This window comes from Carcharodon carcharias, chromosome 22 (genome assembly GCF_017639515.1).
Source record: "Carcharodon carcharias isolate sCarCar2 chromosome 22, sCarCar2.pri, whole genome shotgun sequence".
NCBI lineage: Eukaryota > Metazoa > Chordata > Chondrichthyes > Lamniformes > Lamnidae > Carcharodon > Carcharodon carcharias.
Genome location: NC_054488.1, coordinates 30,318,850 through 30,339,619, shown reverse-complemented (window position 1 = coordinate 30,339,619; position 20,770 = coordinate 30,318,850). Strand labels below are relative to the sequence as shown.

The 20,770-nt window shown below is 42.3% G+C and overlaps 1 protein-coding gene across 1 annotated transcript; it reads left to right on the top strand.

Moving 5' to 3' along the window:
* Nucleotides 1-106: 106 nt before the first annotated feature.
* Nucleotides 107-18,905, top strand: mrpl27 (mitochondrial ribosomal protein L27). Its single transcript, XM_041217062.1, has 4 exons — nt 107-421; nt 7,735-7,860; nt 12,836-12,903; nt 18,639-18,905. The coding sequence occupies exons 1-4, from the start codon at nt 379-381 to the stop codon at nt 18,843-18,845; spliced, it is 444 nt and encodes a 147-aa protein (XP_041072996.1). The 5' UTR covers nt 107-378; the 3' UTR covers nt 18,846-18,905.
* Nucleotides 18,906-20,770: the final 1,865 nt, after the last annotated feature.

Genomic DNA, 20,770 nt, shown 5'->3' with positions numbered 1-20,770 from the left:
AAAGACACAACAGCCACTCGCTGCTCTAAATTCGGTTTCTTACTTTTTCAGCGCCTGTCAAACTAACGCATGCGCAGCATAACCAGCCGGCGGCCTCGCGCTTGTGTGAGCTCAGAGGAAGTGCCTGTTAAAGGGGTCGCGCACATTCTCAGCAGCCGAGCCAAAATCCAATGCTGAGTTTGAAATTTTTTTCTTTTGCATTGGCTGAGAGGAGAAAAACTCGCACAAAAATATTTACTTTTCTTGTAAAGTTAGAAAAATATCTATTATTCTTGTGAAGGAAGTTTAAAGGGAATGCGCCGTTGGAATGGTCTTTAACCCTTGCACTTCGCAGCGTTGTTGAACCAGTGCAGCCCAGCCGGGTCAGAGGTCAATAAGATGGCGGTGCTCATCTCCTTGGTCAGAGCCTATGCTCAAAGCGGTGAGTTAACGCTGCACACACACGACTTACTTGTCCCAGAGACTGGGAAGTAGTCCCAGGCTGGAGAAACTGCAGTTAATCGTATAAATTTAGAATCATAGAATGGGTACAGCCTTAAAGGAAGCCAATCGGCCCATCGTATCTATGCTAGCCATCTGGAAGTGTAATTCACCTAGTGTCATTCCCCGCCTTCTCCCTGTAGCCTTCACCTCCTTCATTTTCAGCTAATAATCCAATTCCTTCTTGAATGCCTTGATTGAACCAGCCTCCGCCACACACTCAGGCAGTGCATTCCAGATCCTAATCACTTGCTGTATGAAAGAGCTTTTCCTCATGTCCCTTTTTTTCTTTTGCCAGTTGCCTTAAATCTGTGCCCTTTGGTTCTTGATCCTCCCACCAATGGGAACAGTTTTTCCCTTACTGCTCTGTCCAGGCTTTTCATGATTTTGAATATCAATAAAATCTCTTAACCTTCTGTTCAAGAAGAACAGTCCTAACCTCTCCATTCTATCTATATAACTGCATTTCTTCATTCCTGGAATCGTTCTCATGAACCTTTTGGTACCCTGTCTAATGATTTCACATCCTTCCTAAGGTGTCCCAGAACTGTACGCAGCACTCATGTTGAAGCCAAACCAGTGTTTGATACAAAAATAAAAATAGCTGTAAAAACTCAGCAGGTCCGACAGCATCTGTGGAGAGGAATACAGTTAACGTTTCGAGTCCATATGACTCTTCATCAGAACTGGTTTACCATAACTTTCTTCCGTTTGGATTCTCTGCGCCTTTTGACAAAGCCTGGACTGCTCTCTCAACATGTCCTGCCACATAGACACTTCGGTCCCTCTGTCATGCACCATCTTTAGAATTGTGCCCTTTATTTTATATTGCCTCTACATGTTCTTTCTACCAAAATGGATCACTACACACTTCTCTGCATTAAATTTAATCTGCCACATGTCTGCCCATTCCACTAAATTGTCTATATGTTTTTGAAGTTCTACGCTATCCTCACAGTTCACAGAAACTTCCAAGTTTTGTCTTGCTCACAACTTTTGAAATTGTCCTCGTCTACCAAGGTCTAGGTCATTAATATGTGCCAGGAATAGAGGGTGTTCTAACACCCTGGGAAACTCCAAAATAAATCTTCCTCCAATCTGAGAACAGCCGTTAACCACAACTCTGTTTCTTGTCACTTGGCCATATGTGGCTACTGTCCCTTTTATTCCATGAGCTCTAACTTTGCTCAAGTGTTGTGCAAAATTTATCAAATATCTTTTAGAAGTCCATGTACATCACATCAATAGAAAAATATCTATTATTCTTGTGAGGGAAGCTTAAAGGGAATGCGCCGTTGGAACAGCTTTAACACTTGCACTTCGCAACGTTGTTGAGCCAGTGCAGCCCGCTGGGTCTGTAAGATGGCTGTGCTCATCTCCCTGGTCCAAGGCTGGAGAAGCTGCGGTTAATCTTCGCAAACCGTCAACAGCATTATCCTCATCAACCCACTCTGTTACCTCATCACAAATCTCAAACAAGTTAGTTAAACACAATTTGCTGTCAACAAATTGTGCTTACTTTCCTTAATTAACCCACATTTGTCCAAGTGACAATTCATTTTGTCTCAAATTATTGTTTCTAAAAGCTTCCCAACCACCGAGATTAAACAGACTGGCTTGTAGATGCTGGGATTATCTTTGCACCTTTTTTGAACAAGTGTGTAACATTTGCAATACTTTAGTCCTGTGGCACCACACCCAAGTTGAAAGAAAATTGGAAAATTATGGCCAGTGCCTCTGCAATTTCCACTCTCCCTTCCCTCAGTACCCTTGGATGCATCTCATCTGGTCCTGATACCTGATCAATTTTATGTACAGACAGCGGATCCAATACCATCTCCATATCGAATTTAAACTCTAGTGTCTGAATTACCTTTTTCACCATGACCTGTGCAGAATCATCTTCCTTAGTAAAGACAGATGCAAAGTATTCATTTAAAACCTCAGCTATGCTCCCTGCCTCCATGTGTCCCCTTTTTGATCCCTAATTAGCCCCACTCCTCTCTTTACCACCTTTTTTACTATTTGTATGTTTATAAAAGACTTTTGGATTCCCTTCTATGTTAGCTGCCAGTTGCCTTTCGTACATTCTCCTTGTTTCTCTCCTTTGCTTTTTCAAATTCCTTTTGACCCTTCTATATTCAAACTGGCTGTCAGATATATTAGCCAGCTGATATCTGTCATAAGCACTTTTTTTCTTCTTCCCATTCTTTATCTCTTTTGTTATCCGGGGAGCTGTGGATTTGTTTCCCTTGAGGAAATATACCTTGACTGTGTCTGAGCTGTCTCTTTAAAGGCAGCTCATTATTCAATTATGGTTTTGCTTGCCAACCTTTGATTCCAATTTATCTAGGTCTGATCCATTCTTAAACCACTGAAGTTGGCTTTTCCACAGTTAATTATTCTTTCTCTGGAATGTTCCATAGCTAATCTAAACCTTATGATACAACAATCACTATCTCCTAAATGTTCCCCTACTGTCACTTTGCTCAACTCATTCCAAGAACCAGGTCTTTCTCATTGAACTGGAAACATACTGCTGTATAAATTTTCCTGAACACATTGTTGGAACTCTTGCCCCTCTGCCTTTTACATCTTCTGAAACTATATAAGGTGAAATGGACCTGGAAAATCCAGAATATTACTAGAGTTATATGTTGAAGTGGAATAACAGGGAATGGGATCAAATAACAAAATGCATTTATATTGTATCTTTAAAGGAGCGAAATGTGTCAAGCATTGTGCTGACTGCTTTCTTCATGTTTCTCTGCATTGATTAGGCATGTTGAGCTTATTTGGACACACTTTCAACTTGATCCTAGGCTATTCCAATGTTATTTATGGTGTACATGTATCATCCAAATTTCCTTCATGCCTATCATCACTTGTCCACAGTAAAAGTTCCCCTGTCATTCTTTTCATGTTATCCAACTCAGTCTCCAATTTTGAGCTGCTTATTTTAACTCCATTCTTCTCTTGGTCTGGTGTCATTTCCTAATTTGCGTTGTGTTTCTGGTTCTTACAATTTTTAAAAAATTTATTCTTTCATGGGATGTGAGCATCACTGGCAAGGCCACCATTTGTTCCCACCCGTAATTGCCTTTGAACTCAGTGGCTTGCTAGGTCATTTCAGAGGGCAGTTAAAAGTCGACCACATTGCTGTGGGTCTGGAGTCAGGAACAGGAGATGGAAAATTAGTGACTCTGAAAGACTGAAAAAGCACAAGTTTAAAAAGTGTACAGCACAGGAATTTGACATCATTAAAAGGTATATATGTAAACGCAAGGTGTATAAGCAAATAAAGCCGATGAACTGAGGGCACAGATAGACACATGCAGTCTGATATCATTGCTATAATGGAAAATTGGCGTAAAGAGGGGCAAAAATGGCAGCTCAGCATCCCTGGATATAGTTTTCAGGCAGGATAGAGAGGGGGATAAAAAAGTTGGGGGTGTAGGAGTATTGGTTAAAGAATCAATTACTTCTGTCAGGAGGAATGATATATTAAATGACGCATCAAATAATGTCATATGGGTTGAGCTCAGGAATAAAAAAGGGGCAGCCACACTGTTAGGAGTGTCCTATAGACCCCAAAATAATGGAAAGGAGTTAGAAGACCAAATATGTAGGCACATTTCTGAGTTCAAAAACAATAGGGCAGTAATTGTTGGAGATTTCAAATACCCTAATATCAGTTGAGATACAAACAGTGTGAAGGGCACAAAATTCTTGAACTGCACTCAAGAAAACCTTTTCAGTCAGCACGTAACAAGCCCAATGAGAGTGGGCGTAATTCTAGATTTAGTCTTAGGAAATGAAGCTGGGCAAGTGGATGAAGTAGCAGTGGAGGACCATTTTGGAGATAGTGACCATAATACAGTTAGATTTAGCATCATTATGGAAAATGACAAGATAGAACAAGTTCTAAGTTGGGGAAAGACAAACTTTACAAAGCTATGGGGTGAACTGGCAAAAGTGGACTGGATACAGCTACTTGAAGGGAAATCAGTGACAGTCCAGTGGGAGGCATTCAAAGCGAGATTCTACAGGTACTGTATAGACATGTCCCAACAAAGAAGGGTGGTACTGCCAAATCTAGAGGCCCCTGGTTATCCAGAAGCATAAAGCAGAAAGAGAGCTTATGACAGTCATAAAAAGCTTAATGCTGTAGAAAGCCGAGAGGAGTATAGAAAGTACAGGGGTGAAGTAAAAAAAGAAACTAGAAAAGCAAAGAGGTTACGAGAAAATATTGGCAGGTAAAATCAAAGAAAACCCGAAGATATTTTACCCATGCATTAAGAGCACAAGAATAACTATGGAAAGGGTAGGACCTATCAGAGATGTACATGGTAACCTATGCGTTGATGCAGAATTTGTGGGCAAGGTTCTCAATGAGTACTTTGTCTCTACCTTCATTAAGGAGAGAGATTCCAGTTAAAGATGCAGACATTCTAGTTAAAGAGGAGTGTGAAATTTTAGATGCAATAAGCATAATGAGAGAAGAAGCACTGGAGGGACTGACATTCTTGGATAATTCACCAGGACTGGATTAATTGTCTCCCAGGCTGTTAAAAGAAGCAAGGGAGGAAATAGCGGAGGCCTGGAGGATCATTTTCCAATCCTAACTGGATACAGGTGAGGTACCAGAGTATTGGAGGTCTGCGAAGGTTGTACTAATATTTAAAAGGAATGCGAAGGATAGGCTAGATAATGAAAGGCTAGTCAGTCTGATTTTGGTGGACAAATTATTGGAATCAATTCTGAAACACATGATAAACTGTCAATTAGGCACAGATTGATCAGGGGCAGTCAACACGGTTTTGTTGGAGAAAGATAATGTCTTAATAACAATCAAATTTTTTGAGGAATAACAAGGAGGATTGATAAGGATAATGCAGCGAATGTTGTCTAGATGGATTTTAGTAAAGCATTTAACAAGGTCCCACATGGTAGACTGGTGAAAAAAATGAAATCCCCTGGGATACAGGGGAAGTGGCAAGTTGAATCTAGCAACAGGAATGAAATGGTTGATGGAAGTATTTGCGAGTGGGAAATGGTTTCCAGTGGCATTCCACAGGGCTCAGTGTTGGGGCCCTTGCTGTTTGTTGTATATATTAACAATTTGGACTTAAATGTGGGAGGCATGATTGGGAAATTTGCAGATGGCACAAAAATTGGCCATGTAGTTGATAGTGAAGAGGATAGCTGTTGTCTCTGGAAGGATATCAATGGCTTGGTTGACTGGGCGGAAAAGTGGCAAATGGAATTCAATCCAGAGAAGTGTGAGGTAATGCATTTGGGGAGGGCAAACAAATTAAGGGAATTCTCAGTGAATGGGAGGATATTGAGAGGAAGTGAGAGACCTTGGAGTGCATGTCGACAGACCCCTGAAGGCGGCAGGACAGGTGGATAAGGTGGCAAAGCATATGAAATGCTTTATTGGACGAGGTATTGACTACAGAAGCAGGGATGTAATGTTGGAACTGTATAATTCACAGCTAGAATTTTGTGTACAATTCTGGTCACCATATTACAGGAAGGACATAATTGCTTTGGACAGAATACAGAGGGGATTTATAAGAATGTTGCCAGGGCTTGAAAATTGCAACTATGAGGAAAGATTGGATAGGCTAGGATGAAAGCAAAATACTGTGGATGCTGTTGAAGGTGAAGCAGCGTTTCACTTGCACCTCCTTCAATTTGGTCCACTGGGGAGACTAAACGCAGACTGGGTGATTGCTTTGCAGAACACTTTGCTCTGTCTGCAAGCATGATCCAGATCTCCCTGTACCTTGCCATTTCAACACACCATCCTGCTCTCATGCCCACATATCCATCCTTCGCCTTCTGCAGTGTTCCACTGAAACCCAACGCAAACTGGAGGGACAGCATCTCATCTTCTGATTAGGCACTTTACAGCCTTCTGAACTTAACATTGAGTTCAACAACTTCAGACCATGAACACTTTCCTCCTTTTTTAATCCAATTTAAAAAATATATTTCAATTTTTAATATTTACTTTAATTTTTTAAAAATGTATTTTTTATTTATTCATAATTTTTTAAAATCTTTTTTCCCCCAACCCCCACAGGGCCATATGTCACTTGTTTCTATTTTGTGCTTTCACAGAGTGCTCACCCTTGTTCTGCTATTAACACATTCTGCCACTATTAGTATCTTCTTTAGTCCTTATTACTACCATTAACACTCCCTTTGTCTTGCACCCATAACATCTTTGTCAATCTCTCCTTTTCTCCCATCTATCCCTGACCTTCTATCTTGCTTCACCTGCTCCACCCCCTCTTAGACAGTATAAAATCCATCACATCACATTTCTGCTTCTCTTTAGCTCTGAAGAAGAGTCATATAGACTCGAAATGTTAGCTCTGTTTCTCTCTCCACAGATGCTGCCAGGCCTGCTGAATTTTTCCAGCATTTTATGTTTTTATTTTGGATAGGCTATTGGATAGAGACTAAGGGGTGACCTAATTGAGATGTACAAAATTATGAAGGGCCTAGATAGGATAGATGGGAAAGACTGGTTTTCCTTACCTGAGGGGTCAATTACCAGAGGGCGTAGACTTAAGGGGATTGTCAGAAGGATTAGAGCAGACTTGAGGAAAAGGTTTTTCACCCAGAGGGAGGTGGGCATCTTGAATTCACTGCCTGAATTGGTGGTTGAGGCTGAAACGCTCGACTCATTTAAAAGGTACCTGGATCTGCACCTGAGGAGCTTTAACCTGCAAGGCTACGGACCAGGTGCTGGAAAGTAAGATTAAAATGAGCGGCTAGTTTCTTTTTTTTTGACTGGTGCAGACACGATGTGCTGAATGGCCTCTTACTGTGACGTAACTTTCCTATGTCTCTGTGGAGTCGCATGTAGGCCAGACCTGGTAAAGATGTCAGATTTCCTTCCCTAAAGGGATTTGTGAACCAGATGGGTTTTTACGACAATCAACAATGGTTTCATGGTCACTATTACTGAGATTAGCTTTCAATTCCAGATTATTAATTGAATTTAAATTCCACCAGCTACCGTGGTGGGATTTGAACCCAGAACATTAGCCTGGGCCCCTGTATTTTTATTCCAGTGACATTACCACTACACCACTGTCTCCACTAAAGATATGTAAATTAGAAACAATAGATCAATCTAAAGAATTTCCAAATGAAATTTCCCTTTGAATATTTTTAATCTTCTAATGTAATAGTTTTGTTATAGTAACATGCTTTCTCCTTTTAATATTCCCATAGGATTTTTGGCTTTTCCACAGCCGGCATTTATTACGTTGAGATATGCATCCAAAAAGGCAGGAGGCAGTTCCAAAAATCTGGGTGGCAAGAGCCCAGGTCAACGTTACGGATGGAAGAAGGCAGATGGTATATATTGACCTTGACTGGCAATGTTTTTCCATGGGAGCTGAATGATGCTGCATACTTGGCAATGGTGGCAGGAACTATCATTGAGTTTAAAACCTGGTTTCATTGAGAGCTAAAAATCACACCTCCGAAATATCAAAAACAGTAGCCTTAGTAGATCCCTGGGGCACACCACTGCCTAACATCCTCCAGCATGGAAAAACAGCAGTTTGTTGCCTTTAAGCCAAATTATTTTTTATTATCTAAGTTGACATTGGGCCTCCTATTCCATTGCCTAATTTTGTTAATTTAATAATAAGCCTTTTTATGTAGTACTTTATCAAAGGCTTTCTTAAAATCCAAATAGACACCAACCATTGCATTCCTTTCATTATCTGTGTTACTTCCTATAAAGAACAATTAAATTAGTCGAGCTCATTCTGCCTTTTACAAATCAGTGATTGTTCTCACTAATTAACTCAAGCCTTTCCAAGTGTCTCCTGATTATTGGCCAGGATTTTCCCCTCGGCGATTTGGGGGCGGGGCCCACTCACCGAGGGGAAAAAGATGCCGGACGATGTCAGGAGGAATTCCCGACATCATCCCGGGCCATTTAAATCTTAAGGAAGGCGGGCAGACAGCGAAATCAGCTGTCTGCCGGATGACCTGTCAATGGCCAATTAAGGCCGTTGACAGGCTCATTAAGATAGTTAAATGCCCTGCCTGGCCAACCTTAAGGCTGGCGGGCAGGCCAGGAGCCCCAGCGGCCTGTAGATTATTAATGAAACTTCATCCACTGGCGGGATGAAGTTCCATTACCATCTTTTTAATATATTTTATGAGACATCACATGAGGGGGACATGTTAATAATTTTAAAATGTCTCTATTTATTGACTTTACTTACCTTTCACTAAACTCCCTGAGACAGGACTTGCCTCAGGGAGCAGTGTGCTCTTTCGGCACATGCACAAAGCGCACTTTGACGGTTGGGGATTCCCTCTCCTTCCTGGAATAGGAAGCGCATAGTGCTTCCTGTCGGGCAGGCTGCTGGGCGGGCCTTAATTGGCCCGCCCACTCAAAATGGCGGCGGGGTTCGGCTGCCCGCCCACTGCCGAGCCGGTGGGGCCTGCCCGCCAGTCAAGGGCTAAATTCTGCCCATTGTCTCTAAAATGTTACCCCCATTGAGGTTGAATAGAAACTGTAGTTATTAGGAATTTAGAGCGGATAAGTCACCTGGTCCAGATGGCTTGCATTTCCAGGTTGCTAAAGGAAGTGGGAGTGAGGATAGAGGAAGGACCCGAGGTAATGAAGAGGTGCCAGAGGATTGGACAGTGGCAAATGTTCTTATTCAAGAAAGGATACAAGGACAGGTAGGGGAGGGTTTATCTAAGTTAGCAGGGGGATGGGCACCAGCATATAGAAGTGGAAAAGAGGAATAAGGTGCATAAAAGAGGAGAGTATTCAATAATACTAGAGTAGGAAGTAGTACCATATTAGATGGGAGCAGACTAATAAGAAAAAGGAGGAATACAAAGATACTTTGATCACTCTTACCCAAGCATTCCCCCACAGACACTTGGCCCACCTCATTCCCCATCACCTGATCCAGCCATGCCTTCTTCCTAACTGGCCCAAAAACATACTGGTCAAGGAAGTTCTTCTGAACTTCAGAAATTATATTTCAGAAATTCCTTCCCCACCTTACCCTTTACTCTGACATTATCCCTATCGATATTTGGGTAATTAAAGACTCCCGATGCTGCCATTCTATAGTTTTTGCACATCTGTCATTTCCTTGCAGATTTTCTTGTCTGTTTCTCTCTCTCTCACTACATGGAGGTCTATGGAATAACCCCAGCTATGTGATCATATCCTTTTTTGCTCCTCGATTCTAACCAGTTGGATTCTGCCCTTGCTCTCTCAAAGAAATACTCTCTTTCCAACACTCCAACCACTTCCCTAAGCAGTGCTGCCACCAACTGCCCTTTTTTCACTTCTCTGTCTTATCCTTGAATATTAAGTGCACAGTCCTCACCATTTTTCAGCCACTACATCATTTTCCCACACAGTTGTATATACTTGTAACTCACCAGCCTTATTTGCCACAATTTGTGCATTTACATACATGCTCTGTAAATCTGTCTTTGTATTCCTCATGGTCCTTCTCGGTCTGCTTCTAGTATACTACTACTTTCTCCACCCCCAACTTCCAACACTCTCACTCCTTCATGCACCTTACTCCTCCTTCTACTTCTATATGCTGGTGCCCACTCCTCTGCCGGTTTGATTTAAACCAACCCCAACCACACTAGTCAGCTTGTTGAGGACACTGGTACTGGTCCTGTTGAAGTGCAACCCATCCCTTTTACAGTAGAACTGTTCCCAATAGGCCAAGAAACTGAATCCCTTTCCTGAAAAATACTTGAAGCATCACTAATAGTCATTGACTAAACATGGGTACCTTTACTGGGGAAAGGTGAATATTGCAAGCATAATTTTGTCTGGTAACAAAGCTTAATCCTCTGTGACTTCTGTTTCAATGTTTGTATCAACATCTAATAATGTCAAAGATGTTTCTTTAGGGACTATCAGCAAGAGAAGGGCATGATATGCTCATCTGAGCAGCTCAGTTCTGACTGTGGAGTGATTCATATATCTGATAGCCCTATAGAAGGAAATTGCTGTGCAATGGTAGCAGTAAATATGAATATAAGTGAGTCTACTCTGTTGGCTTTAGCCACAGTTGGGCTAATGATTCACCACATTCTTTCTGTGGCCATCAGTGCACTTCTGCTCTTACTAATTCACCGTGGCCTTCCCTAGCATCAGGACAGACTGGTGATTTTACACTAATTGTACAGTGCTATCTGTACAATCCAGTGTGCTTTAAAGTGATTTTTACTCAGTGATAACCTGCTCACTGACACTCAGTTTGGGTCCACCAGGGCCCCTGGCTTCCTAACCTCATTACAGCCTTATTCCAAACATGGACAAAAGAGCTGAACTCAAGAGGTGAGGTGAGAGTGACTGCCCTTGACATGTATTTAACTGAGTGTAGCATCAACAAACCCTAGCAAAACTGGAGTCAATGGGAATTGGGAGGAAGACTCATGCCTATCACAAAAGAAGATGGTGTGGTTGTTGGAGATCAATCATCTCAGTTCCAGGACATCACTTTAGGAGTTCCTCAGGGTAGTGTCCCAGGCCCTGTCCACCAAAGCCTATCCACCATCTAAAAGGCACAAGTCAGGAGTGTGCTGGAATACTTAGCACATGCCTGGATGAGTACAGTTCCAACAACACTCAAGCTCGATGTCATCCAGGACAAAGCAGCCCACTTAATTGCCACTCCATCCACCACTTTCAACATTCATTCTCTCCTCCACCGATGCACAGTGGCAGCAGTGTATACCATATGCAAGATGCACTGCAGCAACTCATCAAGACTTCTTTGAGAGCACCTGCCAAACCTATGACCTCTACCACCTAGAAGGACAAGGGCAGCAATTGCATGGGAACACCACCACCTGAAAGTTCCCCTCCAAGCCACACACCATCCTGACTTGGAACTGTATCACCATTCCTTCACTGTCACTGGGTCAAAATCCTGGAACTCCCTCCCTAACAGTACTGTGGATGTACCTATACTACAGGGACTGCAGCGGTTCATTAAGGCAATTCACCATCACCTTCTCAAGGGCAGTTAGGGATGGGCAATAAAAATGCTTGCCCAGCCAATGACACCCACATCCCGTGAAAGAACAGCAGTAACTTGTTATTGCTGAACTTATCTGCAGCATAATACAATACAGTCTTTGTGGCTGTTTTTACTCAGCTGTCAAAAATCATTCAATGTGAATCGTATTGGAACATCTGGAACATTGTTGTAAAGTTCTGCATAAACACATGTTCTTTCTAACATGAAGGTCTTTACAAGAGCCAGAAAGGACAGTGTCGTGTCACTCAGCCACATTTACCTAGCTGATTGTTGGAGTTGTATAGAACCTTAGTGAGGCCACAGCTGGAGTCCTGTATGCAGTTCCGGTCACCACATTAGAGGAAGGATGTGATTGCACTGGAGGAGGTGCAGAAGAGATTCACCAGGATGTTGCCTGGGATGAAACATTTAAGATATGAAGAAAGGTTGGATAGACTTGGGTTGTTTTCATTGGAGCAGAAAAGACTGAGGAGTGACCTGATCGAGGTGTGCAACATGGGGCATGGACATAGGGTGGATAGGGAGCAGCTGTTCCCCTTAGTTGAAGGGTCAGTCATGAGGGGAAACAAGTTCAAGGTGAGGGGCAGGAGGTTTAGGGGGGATGTGAGGAAAAACATTTTTACCCAGAAGGTGGTGACAGTCTGGAATGCGCTGCCTAAGAAGGTGGTGGAGGCGGGTTGTCTCATATCCTTGAAAAAGTACCTGGATGAGCACTTGGCACGTCATAACATTCAAGGCTATGTGCCAAGTGCTGGTCAATGGGATTAGGTAGGTAGGTCAGGTGTTTCTCACGTGCTGGTACAGACTCGATGGGCCGAAGGGCCTCTTTTGCACTGTGAGATTCTGTGATATTTTCTATGTCTTTAAAATCTGCTTTTAAACTAAATGCTGTTGGGAAAATTCTTCAACTAAATTTAATTTTAAAATATTAACTTTTTGCCACTTTTCTAGCTTGCTATGAACGTTGGGCTGTTCAACTGTGGAGGATCGCACAGTTGTTTCTCACACACTGTCCAGTAAAGATACTAGATAGTCATCAGGACTAGAAATACTGACTGATTATTTTTTCCCTTTTCCCTGCTTCAGGTTCCCAGACCAACTGGAACACCTGAAGTGCAATCTAGTAATATTAATGAGAGCAAGCTGGAGCCTGTTACAGATATTTAATGGCTTTAGCTATGGGGAATAGACTACTTTGCTCCCTTACTGGAGCACTGCTGTTATCAGCCTCCCCTTGAGCTGGAGTAATGACTGACTATTTGCCTTTATTCTTATAGGGGATTTTGTTCATACTGGAAACATTCTGGCAACTCAGCGCCTGATTCGATGGCATCCAGGAGCCAATGTAAGTTACTAATGTACCAGCCTTTAGGGCAACGTAATGGAGACGGTTCATATATGTTATTTTTGTGAACGATTTTAAACGTCCTGATAGTGTGCAGAGCAGGTTTACTAGATTGGTTCCAGGGATGAAGGATTTTAGTTGCAAGGTTGTTTGGAGCAAAGGAGATTGAGGAGAGATTTGATAGAGGTGTATAATATTATAACCGATTTGGATAAGGTAGACAAAGTAAAACTGTTCTCATTTGCTTATGTAACAAGGACCAACAAACACAGTTTTAAGGTTTTGGGCAAGAGATTCAGGGGGAATGTGAGGAGGAACTTTTTTAATGCAACAAGTGGTAAAGACTTGGTACTCAATGGGCCAAATGGCTTCCTTCTGTGCCAAAATGACTCTAACTCATTTCATTTTCGGATCCTTCCAGATAACAGACTTTTTATGCCGTTTTTTTCCCCCCACATTTTCTCTTTCTCTCACCTTTAATGGCAGTCATTCTTAATGGCCAGTCGTGCCGGAGGGTGGAAGAAATCATGGGGATTCTTAACAATTGGAATGCTGTCTGGAGTGTTAGTTTGTTAATTTAGACCCACTTTTTTTAATTCAAGTATGAAGGATTAGACCAGGAATGAACTGGAGTACTTGTAAAGCTGTTTAAACTGGGAGCAGGACAGTGCATTTGGTGTGGGGAGAGGGAAATGTGGGATATTACTGGAGTCTGAGCAGTCAGGGTTATCTTAGTGTCGAGAACAGGAAATTGGCATCTAGCAGTTCTGGGTCATGGGGATCAAACAGCAGCACAGGCTGGCAGAGAACAAACCAGGTGACTGAGAACAGGGTGGGTAGCACAGGCAGATGGAGTGCTGTGTTAAGAGATGATGGGATTGGCAAAGCAGGAGGGGAATGGTAACGCACTGGTAATGTTACTGGATTAGTAATCCAGAGGCCAGGGCTGATGCTCCAGAGACATGAGTTCAAATTCTACTATGTCAGTGGGGAGAATTTTAAATTCAAATAATTAATAAATCTGGAATAACATGCTTGTCTCAATAATGATCATGAAACTACTGGATTGTCGTTTTTTTAAAAAAACAATTTAGTTCTTAATGTCCTTTGGGAGAGGGAACCTGCTGTCCTGACCCATATGTGACGCCAGATCCACAGCAATGTAGTTGACTCTTAATTGCCCTGTGAACTGGCCGAGTGAGCCATTCCATTGTATCAAACCTCAAACTGCTACAGAAAAATTCAAGAAGAAAATTGGACAGACTATCTGGCATTGACGTTGGCAATAGAATCAAATGAGGCACATCGTGCTCAGCTGATCCAGCAAAGTCCTCCTCACCAACATCTGGGGACTAGTGCCAAAATTGGAAGAGCTGTCCCACAGATTAGTCAAGCAACAGACTGAAACAGTCATACTTACCAAATCATAACATACAGATGCCAGACACCTCCATCACCATCCCTCCTATGTCCTGTCTCACTAGCAGAACAGACAAAGCTGAGGCAGCAGCATTGTGGTATGCAGTTGGGAGGGAGTGGCCCTGGGAGTCAACATTGATTCCGTACCCAATGAGGTCTCAGCATCAGATCAAATATAGGCAAGGAAACCTCCTGTAATCAACCATCTACTGCCCTCCCTCAGCTGTTGAATCAGTGTTCCTCTATGTTGAACACCACTTTGAAGAAGCACTAAGAGTGGCAGTACAGTTATAATAATGGCATCTATCTGACAATATGGAAAATTGGCCAGGTATCCTGTCCACTGTTAAAGACAGGGTAGGAGAAAAAATACGGAAACACCCAATTCCTTTCCCTCACTGTCTTCAGTCAGTGTGGTTGTTTTGGAAAGGTAGACATGTATGTTTCTAAACCCCATTTAGCTTGTGGTCAATTTAAAGAACCATCAGTAGACATTTGTAGGTTTAAAAAGTAAAAGTAAAGTCTAAATGCTATGTTAGTCGCACATCACACACAAAATAAAGATACAATTAAAGAAGATGGTGCACTTCTATGAGTGTTGCTGTAAAAGGAGACGTGCTGAGAAAGCTTTTTGTCTTGCACTCAGGACAGATGCAAGAATGCCAAATTTCAAAGGGAACAACAATTTATACTACATGAGAAAAGGAGTGTTGATTGGTTGGCAAGTCGGCTCAGATTGGTTGGCAAGTCAGCTCAGATTGTTTGAGACGTTGCCATGGTGAATGCATTAGGGAGCTTTTATTCAAAAGCCCACGCTTCAATTTATTTTGTTTATTGGGGAATAATAGCTCCCTAGTGCATTCACATTTTCCATGGCAACATCTTACCCAGTAAGCACCCCTTTTCTCATGCAGTTTAAATTTTTGTTCCCTTTGAAATTTGGCATTCTTGCATCTAACCTGGGGTTGAGTGCTAGGCGAAAAACTTCACATCATGTCCGTTTTAGTCAGCAAACTCGAGTACTATGCTACCCAAGTGACTGCTATAAATGTTAAACCAAAAGAATGGTTAACAGCTCACAGGCTTGTTGTAGGAGATCAATCATTTTGGGCTGGGTAGAGAAAGGGGTCCTTTTCCACTCTTGGATTGTAGTTCAGATGGGTTCAAATAGCTGAAGTCAGATATCCAGATTGCTGCAGGATTCCCTCAAAGAGATGAATATTCAGCAGGTTGCAAAACTAGGCACTTGTTGTTTTCATATCAGAAGGTCAGATTTCTTTACAGATGGACTTAGAGTCTTGGAATCATGCTGGGAGACTTTCAAAGGCTCCAGGTTCTTAAATGGCAAAGATGACACTGCCTTTTCTGTAGCTGCTGTCTCTTTTAGTGTTTTCTGCAGACTGCTGTAGTCTTTTCCTGGGTCTTGGGATGAAAAAGGATTTTAGTATTGGAGGCCAGTTTCAGTCACATGATCAATGACCATTGTGCATCCAGATTGGTTTAAATCTAAACGTATTGATATACAATAGGAGATGGATAGGAGTATTATCCTGTGGATAATTGATGTCTTCAGCTCTCTTCTGTGAAGCAATGACCTTGGAGACAAGAAGTCCAGAGATCAATTGACGAGACAGTAACATCTGTAAATACCACAGGTAGCATTCTTCTTGGTATGCCCATTCCAGAGGAAGGCTTCCACCCATGGTGATTCAATTAGAACTTTCCAGAAGCTTGAGGTAGTTTGTGCTAAATAAGCAAAAGTCACCTGATTCTTGACAGCGATCTTAGCCACCTTGTGGTGTCCATTTTTAAGTTTTAAAAGACAGTTCCAGAAGCTTCCTCAGGAACACCATCCATGTTTTAAGTTATAAATACGAATTGCTTTCACTGGGCATAATACCCGACAAAGCAAGACAAATCTAATCCGGCCAGTTACTACCCCATCAGTTTAGTCTCAATCATTAGCAAAGTGATGGAAGATGTCATTGACAGTGCTATCAAGTGACATGTACTCAGCATGAGCTTGTTCACCAGTGCCCCGTTTGAGTTCTGCCGGGACCACTTAGTTCCAATCATCATTACAGTCTTGGTCCAAGCATGGACAAAAAATGTTGAACTCGAGGTGACCTGAGAGCAACTGCCCTTAACATCAAGGCAGCATTTGGCTAAGTGTGGCCTCAAGGAGCCCTCTCGCTTTTCAGGTACCATGCCCTGAAAGGGCATTGGCAACCACAGACTTCTGTGTTGGTCTATGATTATGCTTGGCAAGGTACTGCAGTGGTTTATCATTTCCTTCTGTAGATGGCTGACCAGGAAGCTCCCCAACTCTTACCGCCTGCCATCAGCATTATTGGAAGGATTTAAAGGCTGATAATCAACCTCTTTGGTAATGTTGTGAATGTACCATTCAGCTCCTCCGTCAATGACTTTCCCTCAATCATACAGTCAGGAGTGGGGATGTTAGCTGATGATTGCGCAATGTTCAGTGCCATTTGCAACACCTCAGATACTGAAGTAGTCTGTGTCCATATGCAGCAAGACCTGGATAACATTCAGGCTTAGGCAGATAAGTGGCAAGTAACATTCACACCTCACGCCACATAAGTGATAGGTAATGACCATCTCCAAAAAGAGAGAATCCGACCGTCTCCCCTTTATGTTCAATGGCATTATCATTGCTGAATCTCCCACTAACAATCTTTAACGAGGAACTTATTTGAAGTAGCCATCTAAACACTGGCCACAAGAGCAGGTCAGAAGCTGGTAATTCAGCTCCTGACTCCCCAAAGCCTTTTCACCATCTGCAAGGCATAAGCCAGGAGTGTGATGGAATACTCTCCACTTGCCTAGATAAATCCTACTCCAACAATACTTAAGAAGCTCAACATCATCTAGGACAAAGCAGCCCACATGATCAGCACCCATGCACCACCTTAAACACTCCTTCCACCACTGGTGTACAGTGACAGCAATGTGTACCATATACAAGATGCTCTGCAACAATGTACTATTGTCTCCTATAACAGCACCTTCCAAACCCTCTGTCACCTTTGCTCTTGTAGGTGGTAAACTTATGGGAACACCACCACCTGCAAATTCCCCTCCAAGGGGACCATCCCCATGCATGCACCATCCTGAATTTGAACTATATTGCTGTTTCTTCACTGTCATTGGGTCAAAATCCTGGAACTTCCTCCTTAACAGCACTGTGGGTGTACCTACACCAGAGGAACTGCAGCTGAAACAGCTGCAGTTCCATTCATTTGTTATTTAAAAGGAAGGCTACCAATTCTGAGAATGAATGGCAGCTGACAGTGAGTGAGATTTCTAACTGAAAGAAGGTGCTTGAACTCTCAGGCCATTGAGGTTAATGTAGAGGAGCAACTTGTAAAGAGGAGAATCCAGAGAGTCCTTGCCACTGTGAGCCATGTGTTTCCCCCAAATCAGCCAAAGGTGGAATGAGTCCATATGATGTTCTTGAACTGGGTTAGGGCTATGGATGAAATCAACCTTTGCTCCCATTTCATTACTATGAAGAAAAAGAATTATAAATTCCTTTCTATTTTTGTAAACTGCTTTGACAACCTGTGTGGATTGTTTTGGGGATAAGGCTCCTTGGTGAACCGAGGGGATGCTGCACCATCAGATGTTCTGTCTTTAAACTGAGGCTCTATCAGGCAGGCATAAGCAGTCCAATGGCACTATTTAGAAAAGTGCAGTGGAGTTCTCCGCGTCCTGGCCAATATTTAATCCTCAATCAGCAAAGTTAAAACAGATTATGTGGTCATTTTAACAATGCTGTGTGCTGATTGGCTGACTGCATTTGCCTGGATTAAAACAGTGATTGGATTTCAACAATAATTGGCCATAAGTGCTTTTGACATCCTGAGGACATGAAATATGTTATATAAATGTAAGTTTCTTGTTTGTTACCAGACACTTGTTTGGTCCCGTATTCTCCCCTCATCTAAAGGCACTGGCTCTTGCTGGGGTAATCTTTAAGGTGCTGTGTGCCAGCTGTTCCAGGTCTTTGTCCCAAGAGACTGTTCTTGATATGTGAGTCTGGATGTTGGGAACTGGGAGGCTCTTGATCAAGCAAGACATCACAGCAGAGCCCAATCTAATCGTCGCCTGATATCCATACACATTCACCCTCCAGCAAAGATCACTGAGAGATCAAAGTTGTGGCTTGTTTTCTCTTCAGTTATCCCAGCTTCCCAGCTAATTGAACATAGCGCTTGCTGATGTGTATGGTTCAATATTAATCTTGCAATACCTTTACATGTGAACATTTACATGAAGTCTTCTTATTACAGGTAGCAATAGGTCGGAACAAGACTCTCGTTGCTCTTGAGGATGGCATTGTCCGTTATACTAAGGAGATCTACATCACACCACCCCGCAGCTTGGAGACTATGAAAGTGATCTCTCGCCTCCCAAAGGGGGCAGTTCTTTACAAGACATTTATCAATGTGATCCCCAACAGGCAGGAAGGTTGCTTTAAGCTGGTGGATATGCTTTGATCCTGTGGAATGGTTTTCTTGTATAACAGATTGTTGGCCATTAAATGACCAATGAACTCCTGACAGCAACTTTATTTGAATTCCACGAATTCCATAAGATTTTAACAGGTTCCTTCTGGTGATGTTGAATGATCATCTGTGATAGATTGATGCTGTAACACTTTTTGTCAGTAACATCTGTTTTCTTGGTAGTGATAGTATTGTTTTCCACGTGGTACAGGGCAGTGGAACAGTATACAGTGGATGGGAATTTCCCACCCTGCCCACTGCTGGGATCATCCAGCCCCGCCCAAAAGTCAATGGACTTTCACGCGGTTGGTCCTGCCTTGACAGGACTGGAAAATCTCAGCCATTGTATTTCAGCTTCAGTTATAGTAGGGCAAGATTCCTGTTCTGAACCATTTTTGTGTAATATTCTAATTGTAACTAGAATTACATTGGTTCATATTTTTATCCCCATTATCTGAAATGCCATTGGAGAGGATACTCGCACACAACATCCGGACATCAGCACAGAGGTGTTATCAACTTGTTTGCAAGTGTGTATCCATTGTTTTAGGCCAAGTTTCCTCACTCTTAGTCAAGCATTGACACTGGCTAGGGTACAGATCGACAAGGACCTGATATTCTCTAGTGCACCTCCCCAGGTCACTCTTCATTTGTGAGCCTGCCCTGAGGATGTGGTAGAATCTTGCATAACAGAAGGAGGCCTATCATGCTTGTGCTGGCTCTTTGACAGAGCTTTCCAATTAGTCCCACTCCCCTGTCCTTACCCCATATTCCTACATATGTTCTCATTTTTAGTCAGCAGATTACTTGATTTCTTAGATGGTGAAGAAGGTACTCCCTCCAATCCAAAAACTACCACATAGGCCAGTTGAAGAGGAGAAATTACAATCCCCGATCACACAGCGACCACAGACACCAGGGCTTCCTTTAACCGGTTTTATTCAAGCATATGCAAGGGAGCTGCAATCATTCCTAAGAATGAAGACCCAGCTCCCTGATTGATTACATTTCATTACTTTGTACTTTTTCTTATCATAATACATTAGAGTACATCCAATCGGTAACTGACACAGGTACCATGTTAAAACTATCCTATTGAGTACATAAACATGTGATTTTGCTAACCAATTATTCTAAAGGTGTATACATAATTATATTATCCAATCAAAATTAAAACACGTACGCAAAGACCTTGATTCTCACAGCTCGACTGTTTGTGTTTCATCAAAGCCCCCTCTTTCTCCATTGTATATCTTCCCATACCTAAGCTAAAACCATCTGCCCCTTCCCTATGTGAGACAGGAGTACATCTAATCTAATTTATGTCCTTACTTGTGTTTCTAGTCTGACTCTCAAGGCTGTGCAATGTTCATCTGGTAATCGTCAACTCTTAATATGCTTGGCAGCCATGTCTGCCTGGGATTTTAAGTGTTCTTCAGTAAATTCTTAGTGTTCTCCTATAGCATTTTTAATTTTCCCCTAACAGATGGGATTACAGTCTGGCCCAATCCAGCCCTCATCTGACATCAACAAGCTCACTTTTTGGCCTGGTGGCAATCAGGAATGGAAATTCTAACTATAATTAGGATCCCTGACTGAAATAAGTTAACTTGACAATGACTGGCAATTGAACTTGGAACCGTCTATTCTGTGTGTGTGTGTGTGTGTGTGTGTGTGTATATATATATATATATATATATATGTTCCTTGTATAAACTGAAGCAGTGGTCCACTTTCCTTGTAAGTATGCGTATTGCTTTTTTTAAAATAAGTTCCCCGCCCCTCCCTCCTTTCCGCCACCCCAATTTTCTCCTCTCCTGAAAGCGCTGATTCATGTTGGGTTGCAGATATGTCAGCAAGCTTTGTTCCACTGTGTGTTCTTCAACTGTGAGCCCAGCCCAGCAAGCTGTTCAGTG